The sequence below is a fragment of the Carcharhinus amblyrhynchos genome, chromosome 6 (genome assembly GCF_965287045.1).
Source record: "Carcharhinus amblyrhynchos chromosome 6, sCarAmb.v2.hapA, whole genome shotgun sequence".
Classification (NCBI taxonomy): Eukaryota; Metazoa; Chordata; class Chondrichthyes; order Carcharhiniformes; family Carcharhinidae; genus Carcharhinus; species Carcharhinus amblyrhynchos.
This window is the reverse complement of record NC_137329.1, coordinates 124190302-124207119: the sequence shown is the minus strand read 5'-3', so window position 1 is coordinate 124207119 and position 16818 is coordinate 124190302. Positions and strand designations below refer to the sequence as shown.

General features: G+C 46.7%; 1 protein-coding gene across 1 annotated transcript in view; it reads left to right on the top strand.

The window, feature by feature from the left end:
* The window catches only part of slc17a8 (solute carrier family 17 member 8), a 66016-nt gene extending 52061 nt beyond the window's left edge, over nt 1-13955 (top strand). The window contains exons 9-12 of the mRNA XM_080191782.1: nt 893-1025; nt 6446-6556; nt 10516-10643; nt 13548-13955. Of these exons, the coding sequence (XP_080047908.1) occupies nt 893-1025; nt 6446-6556; nt 10516-10643; nt 13548-13901 (726 nt within the window). The 3' untranslated portion in view covers nt 13902-13955. The remainder of the gene's footprint in view (nt 1-892; nt 1026-6445; nt 6557-10515; nt 10644-13547) is intronic.
* The last annotated feature ends 2863 nt before the right edge of the window (nt 13956-16818 follow it).

Here is a 16818-nt window from a genome sequence, read left to right as displayed (position 1 = left end):
ATCCACCTAACCTGCACATCTTTAGACTGTGGGAGGAAACCGGAGCACCCGGAGGAAACACATGCAGACACGGGGAGAATGTAACAACTCTGCACTGTCAGTGACCCAAGCCTGGGAATCGAACCCAGGTCCCTGGCGCTGTGAGGCAGCTGTGTTAACTACTGCGCCGCTGTGCCGATAAAAATTAGGATTCTCGATGTAACAGTGCAGAATAGATAACAAGAGCTTTTTTATTATTCATTTGTGGGACATGGGCGTTGCTGGCTGGCCAACATTTATTGCCCATCCCTAGTTGCCCGGGGGCAGTTAAGAGTCAACCACATTGCTGTGGCTCTGGAATCACAAGTTAGCCTAATTAGGTAAGAAAGGCAGATTCCCTTCCCTAAAGGACATTGGTGACTCAGATGGATTTTTCCGACAATCGATAATGGTTTTAGGGTCATCAGTAGATCCTTAATTTCAGATACTTTTTGTTGAATTCTATGGAACAAGCTGCCAGAGGTGGGTACAATTTTGTCTTTTAAGAAACATTTAGACAATTATGTGGGTAAAATGGATATAGAGGGATATGAGCCAAATGTGGGCAATTGGGGCCAGTTTAGTGGTAAAAACTGGACGACATGGACAAGTTGGGCTGAAGGGCCTGTTTCCATGCTGTATGTTATTATTTTTATTGAATATTTAGTGAATTCAAATTTCACCATTTGCTCTGGTGAGGTTTGAATCTGGGTTGCCAGAACATTAGCTGAGTTTTTGGATTAAAAGTCCAACAATAATACCACTAAGGTCATCGCATCATCATGGTGTTGCACTTGCCAAACCCACCAGCTACATTGAAGATATATAGTGTCTTAAATTACACCACTGCAATATTCAACCTTCTTCCTGGCAGGTGGGTATACTGTCGGCTGTGCCCCACATGGTGATGACTATCGTTGTGCCAATTGGAGGACAAATAGCCGATTTCCTGAGGAGCAGAAATATTCTCTCTACGACAACCGTCCGAAAGATCATGAATTGCGGAGGTAACTCCAACGTTAAGTTCTCAGTGAAGGCTGTCAGCCTACAGTTTATTTCAATGTTGTCTATGTGCGTTTTCAATGGTGAGGCTGTTTGAAGACCTAACAATATCTTGGGTTTATCACAGGAGATGTATAGAATGTCACATTCATAAAGCTTTAATGGCCCTCAGCCTCTTGTGTTTGCAGCTAGAGGAGGAAAAATATTGAGGCTGTAGAGTGGAAATGATTAACATCAGAAGCACCATTACATTGTGATGTAACTGCTGAATCTCAGAGGTATATGTAGATCTATAAATAAATTAGAATGTTTTTTGTGAATATTGGTCCATAGCAGCATTCTTCGGGTAACAGGTAAATCCACGGTGGTAGTGGACAGGGTGTGAAGACCCGGGAAACCTCCAGGTGAAGATTGAAGATCCTTGGGAAAAAGGTGGGAGAAGAAGAAAAACATTGAAGACTTGGCTGAGAATGCAGCGCCTTGGGTGCAGTGGACACAGGCTCGTGCACAGGCCTATAGTCCATACTGTAACGAGAATAGGTAACAATCTACAAGGCCAAACAACTGAGGCAGCCAACTCTTACCAAAAGAAAGTATTGTTTTTGGCAAGAAAAGCGGTGTGTTTCTCTCTGACCACACTCTGCCAAATAAAACTCAAGACAGCCTGACTAACACCACCATACAGGGTTCAGTGCTGGTGAACAGTGTTCATAAATACTTAGCAGGGTTGAACATGAGGTCAGAGGGAAGATGGGGACAAGAGAGGCTCCAAGGATTTCTTTCTGCAGTTCCGAAGAGGGAGGCTGCTCATTCTTCCTAGGCCTTCCAGAAGATTGGTCAGACTTCTGGCCTCTCTGAAGTGAAGCAGGCCTGAAGCTAAATTGCCTACTCTTGCTCCTAGCTCTGATTCTTCCCCCAATCTGTGTTTCTCCGATGGGTTTGACACCAACTGGCTCTCAATCCCCACCATCCCTCTTCCCTCCTCCGCCCTTCCCCTCCCTCCTCCCACCTCCATCCTCCAGTCAACACAGCCTTCCGGGGTTTATATTCGCTCTCGCTTGGCTAGTAGTGGAACATCAGAAAGGCCACAAATGTAAACTGGATCATTGCAATCATGGGTCAGTGAATGACCCTGCCCTCTGCTCTAGGCTAGTGAATTGGGAAGAGGAAGGTGGAATTAAACTCAGGGCAACACAGTGGCAAGTGGTTAGCCAAGAATCAAACCCAGGGTCCCGGGTTCGATTCCCGGCTTGGGTGACTGTCTGCGTTGAGTTTGCACATTCTCCCCGTATCTGCTTGGGTTTCCTTCAGGTGCTCCGGTTTCCTCCCACAGTCCAAAGGTGTGCGGATTAGGTTGATTGGCCATGCTAAATTGTCCCTGAGTGTCAGGAGTTTGGCAGGATAAATAAGTGGGATTATAGGATAGGGTCCGGGAGGGAGTATTATTGGTGCAGACTTGATGGGCCGAATAGCCTCTTCCTGCACTGCAGGGATTCTATGATTCTATGAATTGTAATTAATTGTAGTTACAGCAGAGAAACAGGCCTTTCAGCCCAACTGGTCAATGCTGTTCCACACGAGCCTCCTCCTCCTCGTCCCTCATCAAATCCTTGCAACATCCTTCCTTCATTTTGTGTTAATCCAGCTCCCTCTTCAAAGCATCTATAACCAATCACTCCTTCTAGGAACATACAGCTTCAGAGCAGGAGTAGGCCATTCAGACCTTAACGCCTGCTCTGCCATTCGAACTGCTGAACTGGTTGTGGTCTTAACTCCACTTTTTCTGTCCGCTCCCCAAAACCCCCAACCTCCCTTGACCATCAAAATTCTATCTCATTTTGCCTTGAATAAATTTACTGACCCAACTTCCACTGCCCTCCGGGGAAGGGAATTCCACAGATGAGCCTCTCTCCGAGAGAGAAAATTCTCCTCACCTCTGTCTTAAAGGGAGATCTCTAATTTTAAACTCTTCTAGTCTTCCCCACAGTGGGAAACATACTCCCAGTACCTACCCTATCAGCTCCCCTAAGGCTCTCACTTTTACAGATGCCCCATAGAAAGCATTCTTTCTGGTTGTATCACAGCTTGGTATGGACTCCTGCTCTGCCCAAGATCGCAAGAAACTACAAAAGGGTTGTGAATGTAGCCCAATCCATCACACAAACCAGCCTCCCATCCATTGACTCTGTCTACACTTCCCGCTGCCTCGGCAAAGCAGCCAGTATAATTAAGGACCCCACACACCCCGGAAATTCTCTCTTCCACCTTCTTCCATCAGGAAAAAGATACAAAAGTCTGAGGCCACGTACCAACTGACTCAAGAACAGCTTCTTCCCTGCTGCTGTCAGACTTTTGAATGGACCTACCTCGCACTGAGTTGATCTTACTCTACACCCTCGCTATAACTGTAAACACTACATTCTGCACTCGCTCCTTTCCTTCCCTATGAACGGTGTACTTAGACTGTACAGTGTGCAAGAAACAATACTTTTCACTGTATGTTAATTCATATGACAATAATAAACCAAATTAAATCAAATCAACAAGATCTTTAATGGTTCAATCAGATCATCTCTGTCTACAGGGTCTTAGCCCAACATGTCCAAACTTTCTTCATAAGATCAGTCTGTGCAGTAGTGAGTGCCACATTATTGCCCCTCTCTGTAGTGAGTGCCACACTATTGCCCCTCTCTGTAGTGAGTGCCACACTATTGCCCCTCTCTGTAGTGAGTGCCACACTATTGCCCCTCTCTGTAGTGAGTGCCACACTATTGCCCCTCTCTGTAATGAGTGCCACATTATTGCCCCTCTCTGTAGTGAGTGCCACACTATTGCCCCTCTCTGTAGTGAGTGCCACACTATTGCCCCTCTCTGTAGTGAGTGCCACACTATTGCCCCTCTCTGTAATGAGTGCCACATTATTGCCCCTCTCTGTAGTGAGTGCCACACTATTGCCCCTCTCTGTAGTGAGTGCCACACTATTGCCCCTCTCTGTAGTGAGTGCCACACTATTGCCCCTCTCTGTAGTGAGTGCCACACTATTGCCCCTCTCTGGGTAAAGAGGTTCCTCCTGAATTCTCCTTTGGATTTATCGGTGACTCTGTTCTGATTGGAGTATTTCCTCCAGGTTACTATTCTGCTGAATCGAGAGAATCATTGGACAGATATTTTATCGGGAATGGGGTTTTTTTTTCCCTGTCTAACCCATACCCTGGGTTGAGTTGCCCCAAATCTGTCAGAACGCCCTGTTCCTGACTCAGCCGGGGAGGGAAGCTTTGTGAAATTCTCCCTCTGACATTCCGAGCTGTGTGCCACCCTCAGTGATGCCTTCTCAGTATTCCTGAGCCACAATTAAATGTCTGGAGTTTTTTGACAAGGCAATGATCGTGTCGGTGTTCTCCATGGCAACCGCTGACAATCTGATCCCGAGAGAACTGACCTTCACAACTTTTAACGTCACCATATTTTCACTTTCTTGTGTGAAAGAGTGCGGAATCGAAGAATCTTTCAGAACGAGAGAGAGAGACTCTTCAGCTCATCCAGTCTGTACCGGCTCTCTGAAAGAGCAGCTCAATTGACCCCATTTCTCTGCCTTTTTGGCATTTTGTCTTTTAAAAAGTGTTTAGACAGTTACATGGGTAAGATGGGTATAGAGGGATATGGGCCAAATGCGGGCAGCTGGGGCTAGCTTAGTGGTAAAAACTGGACAGCATGGACAAGTTGGGCCGAAGGGCCTGTTTCCATGCTGTAAATCTCTATGACTCTATAGCCGGAATTTTACTGGCACGCTCGCCCGAGGCTCGTACAATCGCACCCGAGGCCAACGGGAAATGCCGTACCGTGTGCCGGTAACATTAGGGCCTAGTGTTCCCTCCCACATCCCAAAGATATGGGGGTTAGGCTGATTGCAAAATTGACACTAGTGCCAGGGGGATTAGCTGGGTAAATATGTAGGATTATGGAAATAGGGCCTGGGTGGGATTGTGGTGGGTGCAGACTCGATGGGCCCAATGACCTCCTTCTGCACTGTAGGGATTCTATGACTTTTCCCCTGCAAATATTTATCCAATCCCTCTTTGAAATGTTGAATCTGATTCCCCCTGCCCTCTTAGGCAGCGTCTTCCAGATCACAACAACTCATTCTGTTCAAAATGTCCTCGCGACCTCATTTCTGCTTCCTTTCCCAATTGTCTGAAAGCTGTGACTTGGTTACTGATATTTCATTCAGCAGCAAAGGGTTTTCCATATTCATCTGATCAAAACTCTTCATAACATTGAACAACTTTCTTAAATCTTTCCTTTCTTTCAACTCTAAGGTCCCGGTTTCTCCAGTTACCTCCGTGTAACTGAAGCTCCTCCCCAATCCCTGTGACCATTCGAACCAATCCTCTCCGCACCCTCTCCATGTTCTGCCTGAAGTGTGTTGCACTCAGAGCCAGGGTTGGTCAAAGTTAGCACCAAACGTTGCCGCCGCGCTATTTCTGATCAATCAGCCTAATTTGATGTCTGCCAGTGCTGCCAAGAATACAATCTCTTTGTCACTTCTGGAGCCTCGCTGGTGAGGGTTGGCAGTATTGCCCTGAGGAGGAGATGAATAGTGGACTTTTTTAGGAATGTTGCATCCATCTGATCACCACCCAGCGGTATGGGCACACTCACTCACACCTTGCGCCAGTGCCCATTCAAAGAGCAACGCCAGAGTTTAGACCCCCACCGCCCCTCCCGGAAGAAAAGTCAGCCCCAAATGGATTGACTTTGAAAAGCTTCCTCCACTGTGATATCACACTGGGGATGGGCTAAATAGGCCCAAGGTCAGACTCCTGCCCCTCACTGGGGGCAAGTCTTGCCCCTTCAGAGCTGCCAGACAAACTGATTGGTTGTCAGCTCCTACAGTCCCAACAATACAGGTGGCACAGTGGTTAGCGCTGCTGCCTCACAGCACCAGGGACTTGGGTTCAATTCCCACGATCCAAAGATGTGCGGGTTAGGTGGATTGGCCATGCTAAATTGCCCCTTAGTGTCAAGGGGGACGAGCTAGGGTAAACGCATGGGGTTATGGGGATGGGGCGTGGGTGGTACAGACTTGATGGGCCGAATGGCGTTGTGAGACTACCTTGGATAAAAATATGGGGATAGGGCCCGAGTGGGATTGTGATCGATGCAGACTTGATGGGCCAAATGGCCTCTTTCTGCTTTGTAGGAATATTATTGTTCTATGATCGACACTTAATTCCAGATTTTTTCTATTGAGGTAAATTTTAACCATCTGCTGTAGTGGGATTTGAACCTGGGTACTGAAGGATTAACACTGGGTCTCTGGGTTATCAGTGCAGTGACAGTACCACGATGCTCCCTCTGCATAGAGCTTTGTATAAAGGTAGAAATGATGATTCCAGTGACTAATGTAAGCTTTGATTTTCCAAAGGCTTCGGGATGGAGGCGACCTTGTTGCTAATAGTTGGTTACTCCCACACCAGAGGGGTTGCAATCTCTTTCTTGGTTCTTGCTGTTGGATTCAGTGGATTCGCGATTTCCGGTAGGTTATCTTGTATTCTAATCATCTGTGTCCAATCAAATTAATAGTTTCTAATTGCTTGATGCATAATTCTCCATTGTATTCTCTTTATGGACTGGTTGTTTGGCATCATTCCCCTTGGAAAGTAGGGTTGCTTTAGGATGACTGGAGCACAAAGAGGCTATTTGGCCTTTTGAACCTATTCCTACATTCAATCCTGTACCTAACTCCACTCACCCTCCTTGAACAGCCAGGTAAAAAAGTTGGGTTCTATTTCATTCTCTTCATGAGATGTGGGTGTCAGTGGCAAGACCAGCATTTATTGCCCATTCCTAATAGCCCTTGAATTGCTTGGCCATTTCAGAGGAACAATTGCGAGTCAACCACATTATTGTGAATCTGGAGTCAAATGTAGACCAGACCAGGATTTTCTTCCCTAAAGGACATTAGTGAACCAGATGGGTTTTTTACAATTGATGAGTTTCATGGTCACCATCACTGAAACTGGCTTTATATTCCAGATTTTTATTAATTAATCAAATTTACATTCTGGTAGCGGCGAGGGTGGAACGTTCCCCCAGGATATTAGCTTGGGCTTCTTGATTACCCAGTAACATTAACACTATGCCACCATCTCCCCTTTATGGAGGCATTTATATAAATACTGTGGCAGCCACATTGCCTTGGAAGGAACATAAGAACGTAAGAAATAGGAGCAGGAGTAGGTCATCTAGCCCTTCGAGCCTGCCCCGCCATTCGATAAGATCATGGCTGATCTGAAGTGGATCAGTTCCACTTTCCTGCTTTCTCCCCATAACCCTTAATTCCCTTGTCTACCAGAAACCTATCTACCTGTGTCTTAAATATATTTAGCGAGGTAGCCTCCACCACTTCAACGGGCAGAGAATTCCAGAGATTCACCACCCTTTGAGTGAAGAAGTTCCTCCTCAACTCTGTTCTAAACTAGAACCCCCCCGCTTATTTAGAGGCTGTGTCCTCTAGTCCTGCTGTCCTTTCTAAGCGGGAAGAATCTCTCTACTTCTACCCTATCCGTCCCCTTCATTATCTTATACGTCTCTATAAGATCCCCTCTCGTCCTTCTAAACTCCAACGAGTACAGACACTTCAACAGAGTACAGGAAGAAAAGACACTTCAGGCCCTGTTATCTTACTGAGGCCTTATCTCCATTAATCCATGTATTTACCCTGCAAATCCCCCTAACCTGCACATCTCTGGATATTAAGGCAATTCAGCATGGCCAATCCACTTAACCAGCATGTCTTTTGAATTGTTGGAGGAAACCCATGCAGACACAGGGAGAACATGCAAATTTTACACCGACAGTGTAAAGACGGGATTGAACCCGGGTCCCTGGCATTGTGAAGCAGCACAGATCATAGATCATAGATCATAGAAAGCTACAGTGCAGAAAGAGGCCCTTCGGCCCATCGAGTCTGCACCTCACACAATCCCACCCAGGCCCTACCCCTATATCCCGCCCCCTATTCCCTCTAACCTCCGTATCCTGGACACTAGGGGGCAATTTCTTAGCATGACCAATCAACCTTACCGGCAGATCTTTGGACCGTGGGAGGAAACTGGAGTACCGGAGGAAACCCATGCAGACACGAGGAGAATGTTCAAACTCCACACAGACAGTGACCTGAGCTGGGAGTCGAACCCAGGACCCTGGAAATGTGAGGCAGCAGTGCTAACCACTCAACCATCAGTTGGATGGTTGAGAATCTTTCGTCTGGAATGCCTACCAGAAATTGTTGAGGGAGCAGATTTAATAATAACCTTTAAAAGTTAAATAGACACAGACTTGAATAGGAAAAAAAAATCCACAGGGCCTAAGGGGGAAAAGCGGAAAGGGGGGGAGGGGGGGAATGGAAGTAATTGGAAGATCTCTCAAAGAGCCGTCACAGGCCCGATGGGCCAAGTTTCTATGCTGTATGATTCATGAAGCAAATGTTTCCTCATGTCTGAACAGTGTTGGCAGAAGCTATCACATGTGTGCAATAACTGAGGCTGTAACATGAACCGCACATGAGTCACAGAGTCATTTTAAGGCTCCCAATGGGAAAGGCAAATATGAATGAAGTATGGGTCAGAGATGGAAACAAGTCAGGCAAAGCAGCCAGATTTCTCCCACCTGAACCCTGCGTGACTGCAACTCTGTAGCAGGAGTGCAGGATTGAAAAGCTGGTCTTGACTTTGAGAATTTCTTTACACAGCGAGTTGCTGTGATCTGGAAAGCACTGCCTCAAAGGACGGTGGAAACTGATTCACAAATAACTTTCAAAAAGGATCAATCTTGCAGGGCTACGTGGAAAAGGTACAGGGAGTGGGATTAATTGGATAGCTTTCATGAGCCGGCACAAGCATGATGGGCCAAATGGCCTCCTTGTCAGCTGCGTCTTCCTTTTAGGCAACAGATGAGCTGCAGGAAATCCCACGTATGAGGGTGAGGAGGAGGATGAATAAGAATCACACGGATTGCATTATGGAATAAGATCGCTGGATATGACAAATTGATGAGATCCTATTCCCCAGGACACAGACCGTGTTTTACAATGCAAGTGAGGGGATTCTGCGACCGGGAGATTGGTTGAGTAAAGCACAGGTGATTCTGCAGCCATATCCTCACAGACAGAGCTGTCCCAGACCCCCTCGCATTCCCTCACCCACGGCTGGATTAAGGGTGGTATGGCTGAGAGCTCCTTGTAAGTTTCACACTTGGCTAGGATTGCTGGATCTTTCCATTTTGTTCTCACCGACAATCAGATATTAGCAACATCCACATAGAAATCAGCCCAACAGGGTGATAGCATCTCATCCAAGCTGGCCTAACTCCTAAACTCTGGATTTCATTCCCTAAACTTTTCCATCTTTCCCTCTCTCTCCACCGCTCTTTAAAAACCATCCCCTTTGCCCAAACATTTTGGTTATCTGTCTCAATATCACTTTGACACGGACCAAAGTCAGATTTCATTTGTTTCCGTACAGCATCTTGGGGCATTCTATTTCATTAAAGGTGCTAAGTGGATGTGAGTTAATCAGTTCCCGGGATTTCTATGAATCACCTCCAAAAAGATTCACGAGTGATGGATCTTCAGAACCCAATGAGTTTTCAGGTATCCTTAGGACTAAAGAGAAGCCCATTTTCTTCAGTTCCCCACCCAACAGTGGGTCTCCCCCACAGTGCCACGCCTTTAACCGTCGACAGGAGAAGGAGGCAGATCCCAAATCCACCCCAGCCAGAGCAGGGTTTGAACCCACTGCTGTGGCACCAACCTGATCCACACTTGCCATCTAAAGGGTCAAAGTTGCTGTGGCAACACACACTTTCATCTGTGCATCGTAGTCTGGAACTGTATATAGTGACAAGAGAGGCTCCAATTTTCTTTCCATCACGTGTAGGGTGTCATAGTAGCACAGTGGTTAGCACTGCTGCCTCACAGTGCCAGAGACCCAGGTTCAATCCCGGCCTTGGGTCACTGTCTGTGTGGAGTGTGCACATCCTCCCCATGTCTGCGTGGGTTTTCGCCCAGTGCTCCAGTTTCCCCCACAGCCCAAAAATGTGTGGCTTGACCTTGCTAAATTCCCCCTTAGTGTTCAAAGATTTAAGGTCAGAGGGATAAATATGTGAGGTTGCAGAGGGTGAACCTGGGTAAGATGCTCTGTCGGAGAGTCAGTGCAGACCCGATGGGTTGAATGGCCTCTTCTGCACAGTAGGGATTCTCTGATTCTATGGCTGATCAGGAATCTCTTCCATTCTTACCTTTGGCGTGTATTGGAAGGAATTACAAGTCAATAATAAACCTGTTTGACTGTGTTACGAATGCACCTTCCTCAGCCTTTGGGTCGTGAACCCAGTGTTTCTGCCTCAGAGGCAGGAGAGCTAACCACTGCGCCACAGGAGCCCCCACTGTGTTATCTATGATGATGAAATGTATCCCATTGTTGTTGATTGCAGGGTTCAATGTAAATCACTTGGACATTGCCCCTCGTTATGCCAGCATCCTGATGGGAATATCCAATGGAGTGGGAACGCTGTCGGGAATGATTTGTCCATTAATCGTTGGAGCAATGACAATACACAAGGTAGAACCAATCAAAGAACAAAGAACAAAATCCGTCTGTTTCTGAATGACAGTTTGCGTTAGTTTCTCAGCGGCAGTTTCGTGTCACAGTCTGGGCACCAAACATTTCGGAGAACATCCAAGGTCCTGGAAAGAATGTGGAGGGAGTTTGTCTTTTGGGTTCATTCATCCCTGGGGTGTGTGCATCCCTGGTTAGGTCAGCATTAATACCCATCCCTAACTGCTCCCTTCAGAAGGTGGTGCAGAGCTGCCTTCTAGAACTGCTGCAGTCTGCGTGGGATTTATAATCATGGTAACAGAGGATCAGAGATCTCAGTTAGACTGAGAGAATGGAGAAATGGGATTCTCCTTCAAACTGAGAAGGTTAAACATAGAACAGTACAGCACAGTACAGGCCCTTTGGCGCTCAATGTTGTGCCGAGCTATGTCCAATCCCAAGATCAAGCTATCCCACTCCCTAACATTCTGGAGTGCTCCACGTGCCTATCCAATAACCGCTTGAAAGTTCCTAAAGTGTCCGACTCCACTATCACAGCAGGCGGTCCATTCCGCACCCCAACCACTCTCTGAGTGAAGAATCTACCTCGGACATCCCTCCTATATCTCCCACCATCAACCTTATAGTTGTGCTCCCTAGTAACAGCTACATTCACCCAAGGAAATAGCCTCTGCTCTTCCTCTCTATCAATCCCTCTTATAACCTTAAAATAATCTTATAAACCTCTATTAAGTCACTTCTCATCCTTCTCGTAGAACATAGAAAAGGGGAGGTTTAATAAAGCTTCCAACAGTTTAAGGGATTCTGATCGAGTTGATAGGGAGAAATAGTTTCCGTTGGCTGGTACCCAGAAGGCAGTATTTCACACAGTGAGTTGTTGTGATCTGGAAGGCACTGTCTGAAAGGGCGGTGGAAGCAGATTCAACAGGAACTCGCAAAAAGGAATTGGACAAATGGCTGAAAGCGTAAAAGTTGTTGGGCTTCGGGGAAAGGGGGGAGGGGGGAGTGGCAAAGGGCTGGCACAGACACAATGGCCCAAATGGCCCCCTTTGGTTCTATGAATTCATTTTAATGGGATCCGCTTCTGTTATTGTTTGGTTAAGGAGTCTGTCAAGTTGGGTGTCTCCAAAATGTCTACATGGAGATGACAACATGGCAGCTACTGGTTTCAGGGCATTGTGAGCGACGGATGTGTTATCTTAATTTAAAAATATAAAATTATCCAAATGGTGTGAACCATTGTAACCTTTCCTGTGCCAAACACTGACATGGCCTTAATGGGTCAGTCTAGGCTCAGTCACCTCGATATCAGAAATGTTTGGCTTCAGGTCTCTCTCCAGAGCCTTGAGTCAATCTCTCAGTTGACATGGCCAATGCAGAGCAGAGAGAGAGCAGCGCTGTCAGCGGAGCCACGTCTCTCAATGACATGATAAACCAAGACCCCCATTTGACCCCTCTGCCAGGTGTAAAGGTCAAAGAATCATATAAAGCCAGAATGAAGGAGACCATTCAGCCCACCGAGTCATAAGAACATAAGAACATAAGAAATAGGAGCAGGAGTAGGCCATCTGGCCCCTCGAGCCTGCCCCGCCATTCAATAAGATCATGGCTGATCTGTCGCGGCTCAGTTCCACTTTCCCGCCCTCTCCCCATAACCCTTAATCCCCTCTCTTATCAAAAACCCATCAACCCGCTTCTTAAAAATATTTAGCGAGGCAGCCTCCACCACTTCATCGGGCAGAGAATTCCAGAGATTCACCACCCTTTGAGTGAAGAAGTTCCTCCTCAACTCCGTTCTGAACCGCCCCCCCTTTATCTTGAGGCTGTGCCCCCTAGTCCTACTGTCTTTTTTGAGCGGGAAGAGTCTTTCCACCTCTATCCTATCCATCCCATTCATCATCTTATACGTCTCAATGAGATCTCCCCTCATTCTTCTAAACTCTAACGAGTACAAGCCTAGTTTATTCAGCCTCTCCTCATAGCTCAACCCCCTCAACTCCGGTATCAGCCTAGTAAACCTCCTCTGCACTCCCTCCAGGGCCAAAATATCCTTGCGCAGGTGCGGCGCCCAAAACTGCACACAGTACTCCAGCTGCGGCCTCACCAATGCCCTATACAGCTGCAGCAAGACCTCCCTACTTTTATATTCAATCCCCCTCGCTATGAAGAGAGTCAGCACTGACTCTCCGACACAGCATCCCACCCAGGCCCTTTCCTCATAACCCCACACATTTACCCCTGCTAATCCCCCTAACCTTACACATCTTGAGACATTAAGGGGCAATTTAGCACGGCCGATCCATCTAACCTGCACATCTTTGGAGTATGGGAGGAAACCAGAGTACCCGGAGGAAACCTACACAGAAATGGATAAAAGGTGCAAACTCTGCACGGACAGTGACCCAAGGCCGGAATTGAACCTGGATCCCTAGCGCTGTGAGGCAGCAGTGCTAACCACTGTGTCACCACACCTCAAAGGAGAGCAAAGGTGATTTCCCTGTTGCCCTGGCCAATGATTAACCCTTAATGAACAACTAGAAACAGATGATTTATTGAGTTGTAATCTCTGGGAAGCTTGTGGTGTTCAAATTGGCTGCTAATTTCCCTATATTAGAAAAGTGGGGATGCCGGCATTGGATTGGGGTGGGCACAGTAAGAATTCTCACAACATGAGGTTAAAGTCCAACTCACCTGATGAAGGAGCAGCCTTCCGAAAGCTCGTGCTACTAAATAAAACTGTTGGACTGTAACTTGGTGTTGTGAGACTTCTTCCTATATTAGAAAAGTGACCGCACTACAGTGAAAAAAGTCACTGTCTATACGGTGATTTAGAAGCTTGAGAAACTTTCTTCTTTCTTTGAGAAATCATTGGAAGCCGTCTTATGTGTTTGAATTAATTGCCTTCAGACCCGTGAAGAGTGGCAGAACGTGTTTGTGATCGCCTCGGTGGTCCATTACAGCGGGGTCGTCTTCTACGGGATCTTCGCCTCGGGCGAGAAACAGGACTGGGCTGACCCCGAGGACACCAGCGAAGACAAGTGTGGCATCATCGACCACGACGAACTGGCCGAGGAGACGGAGCTTAACGACGAGAGCTACATCAGTCCAAAGAAGAAGATGTCCTATGGTGCTACAAGCCAAATCAACGGAGCCCGGAAAGAGAGCTGGAGGAAGAGCAGGGGCAAAGCGCACGAGGAAGTGTTTGAAGATCAGAACAGTTATCATTGTGAAAACGGAGACTATCGTGATACGTCACAATGAGAGTACGTGACCGGGACTATATGCTGTGACTGAATATCAAGGTTCAAGGGAGAATCTGTTTTATTGGCTTATAAATGTTACATTTAACAACTTCATAAAAATTATTGGCCTTTCTTTTTAAAGATTGCAGTGGTAGGAATGGCCTTCCCTCAAATTGTACCATTGGTCATTGGTGACTATAACCATCCTAAAAGGAATGGGCCCTGAATGGGAGTTACATTACATAAAATATACAGCACACAATCAGGCCATTCAGCCCAACTGGTCTGTGCCAGTATTTTTACTCCATCTGAGTCTCTTCCCGCTGCTGTTTCATCAAATCCGATCAATCTCTCTAATTCTTCCTCCCGCATATGTTTGTCTAACTCCCCCTGAAATGTCTGGAGGTTAGTCTCCTCAACCACTCAACGCAGCAGCGAGTCTCGCACTCTCACCACTCTCCAGATAAAGAAGTTTCTCCTGAGTTCCTGAGTGGACGTACGAGTGACCGCCTGATGTTTATTTATGGCCCCTGGTTTTAGGGTTCTCCCACAGGTGGGAACACAGGTGTTCTCCATGCCCCCAACACATCAAACCACTTCATGGCTTTTGAAGACCTCTACGAGGTCACCTCTCTCAGTCGTGAACGCAGAAAGTCACACAGGTCAGAAAAACCACATTGTGCTAAAACAAAAAGGTCGTGTACGACCCAGAGAGGTGAATAAAACAGATGAACTTTGTCCATATCCAAACCTGCTCCCCTCACTGACAACGCCTGACCCAGGAATGAAGAATGTGGGGCAACTAAGTGGGAATCTTCAGGCTGGAGACAGGTTACAACTTTACTTCAGGAATGAACTCTATAATGTTAAAACTTGGTTGAAATCATTTCACCGCCCGTGTTCTGTTTGCCTCACAGTACCACTCGAGTCTGTCCAGCCCTTACATTCCACTATTGATGTTAAACTGATTGAACTTTGATGTGAACTATTCTGGATTTATTGGTCTTGGTGTGAATATAACAATAAACAAGCAATGTGTCATAACTGGGACAATTCCGAGATTACATGATGCAGAGAGGGAGGAATTATGCCAACTTTGTTCTTTTCTTTTCCCATTTTTTTTCTAAGGTGTGGGCGTCGTTGGCTAAGCCAGCATTTATCACCCTTCCCTATTTGCCCTTGAGAAGGTGGTGTACAGGTACCTCCCTGAACTATGTTGTGGCCGTGTTATGCCGATACACTCGCTGTACTGTTAGGAAAGGGGTTCCAGCACTTTGACCCAGCCACAGTGAAGTAACAGTGAAAATATGGAAGCAAGTAATGGGGGAAGATAATGGTAACGTCACTTGACTAGCAATCCAGAGTCCCAGGCTAATGTTCTGGGGGCAGGGGTTCAAATCCCAGCTTGGAATTCTGAAACTTCAGCCGCTGAAGGTCAATGAGACGGCGATAAAAACCAGGAATGTGCGAGAGGCCGGAATTGGAGGAGCGCAGAGATCATGAAGGGCTGGAACATAAGAGATAGGATCAGGAACAGGTCACACAGCCCTTCAAACCTCTCCACATATTCAATAAGATGATGTTTGAACCCTTACCTCAACTCCCTCCCCCCCTATCCACATCACTGATTCTCTTAATGGTGAAAAACCTTTCAAATTGTCTTGAACATGTTCAACAATTGAGAATTCACAACCCTCTCAGTGAAGATGTTTGTCCTCATCGCAGTTAGAAATGGCAGTCCCTTTATATCCTGAGACTATGGCTGGAATCTTTCTGTCCCGTCCGCTATGGGGATCGTAGCAGGCGGGGGTGGACCATGCAAAGTCCCATTGACCTTGGGTGGGATTTTCTGATCCTGGGGGGGCGAGCTCGGTGGGAACTTGAGTCCCTAGTTACCAGCCAGGGGCATGCTGGCTTTTGGCATTGACTCTGTCAAACTCATTTAACACATTCCCTTCTGTTAAATCTGGAGAATGTAGTCCGAGCCTGTTCAATCGATCAAAGCTAATTACTGCTGGTGCTGGAATCCGAAACTAAAACAAAAAGTGCTGGAAAATCTCAGTGGGTCTGACAGCATCTGTGGAGAGAGAATAAAGCCTGGGTGTCCCTTTGTCATCTATTCAAACTTTGCGCCTAGTTTGACTCCCTCACCCTTGTGTCAATCTAATTATTGCAGTGGGTCTTGAAGCCAGTGTCTCCAGGTCCAGAGAGGAGGGTGCTGCTATTGACTGCAACACAGAGCAAAAAAGAGAATAAAATGAAACATTTTGCGCAAAACGAAAGACAGTGCCACGTAAATACGACAGCCGCTGTGTTAGAGGGAACAGAGTGAAGTCAAAGGCAAACTTCAGGTAATATAAGCGGGAGATAAGCAATTCTTTTCATTGCTTATCTTCAGTTAATTAGTGCGAAAGCTTCTGTTTCCTTTAATAGGGTCAGAGTACCCAACTCATTATTTAGGTCAGTCAGTTGCTGTGACACCTGTCCTTCTGTTGCACGTCACTTCAGTTCCTGAGCTCGGGTGTTCTTCGATACTCCTTCAGCTACGAAGATAATGCAACAGATACTAACGCTCTCCCTGTACAAACATCCCACACAAACTTGCTAAACTGTGCCCCATTCTTTCTTAAAGCAAGCATCACGGATACGGGGATAGTTTTCTGAATTTAATTCAAGGGATGTGGGAATCGCTGGCTAGGCCTGCATTTATTGCCCATTCCTAATTGCCCCTTGAGGAGGTGGTCGTGAGCTGCCATTTTGAACCGCTGCAGTCCATGTGGTGTAGGTACACCCACAGTGCTGTTAGGGAGGGAGTTCCAGGGTTCTGATCCAGTGATAGTGAAGGAGTGATGATATATATCCAAGTCAGGTTGGAGTGACATAGAGGGGAACTTGCGGATGATGTTTCCAAATATCTGCTGCTCTCGTCTTTCTAG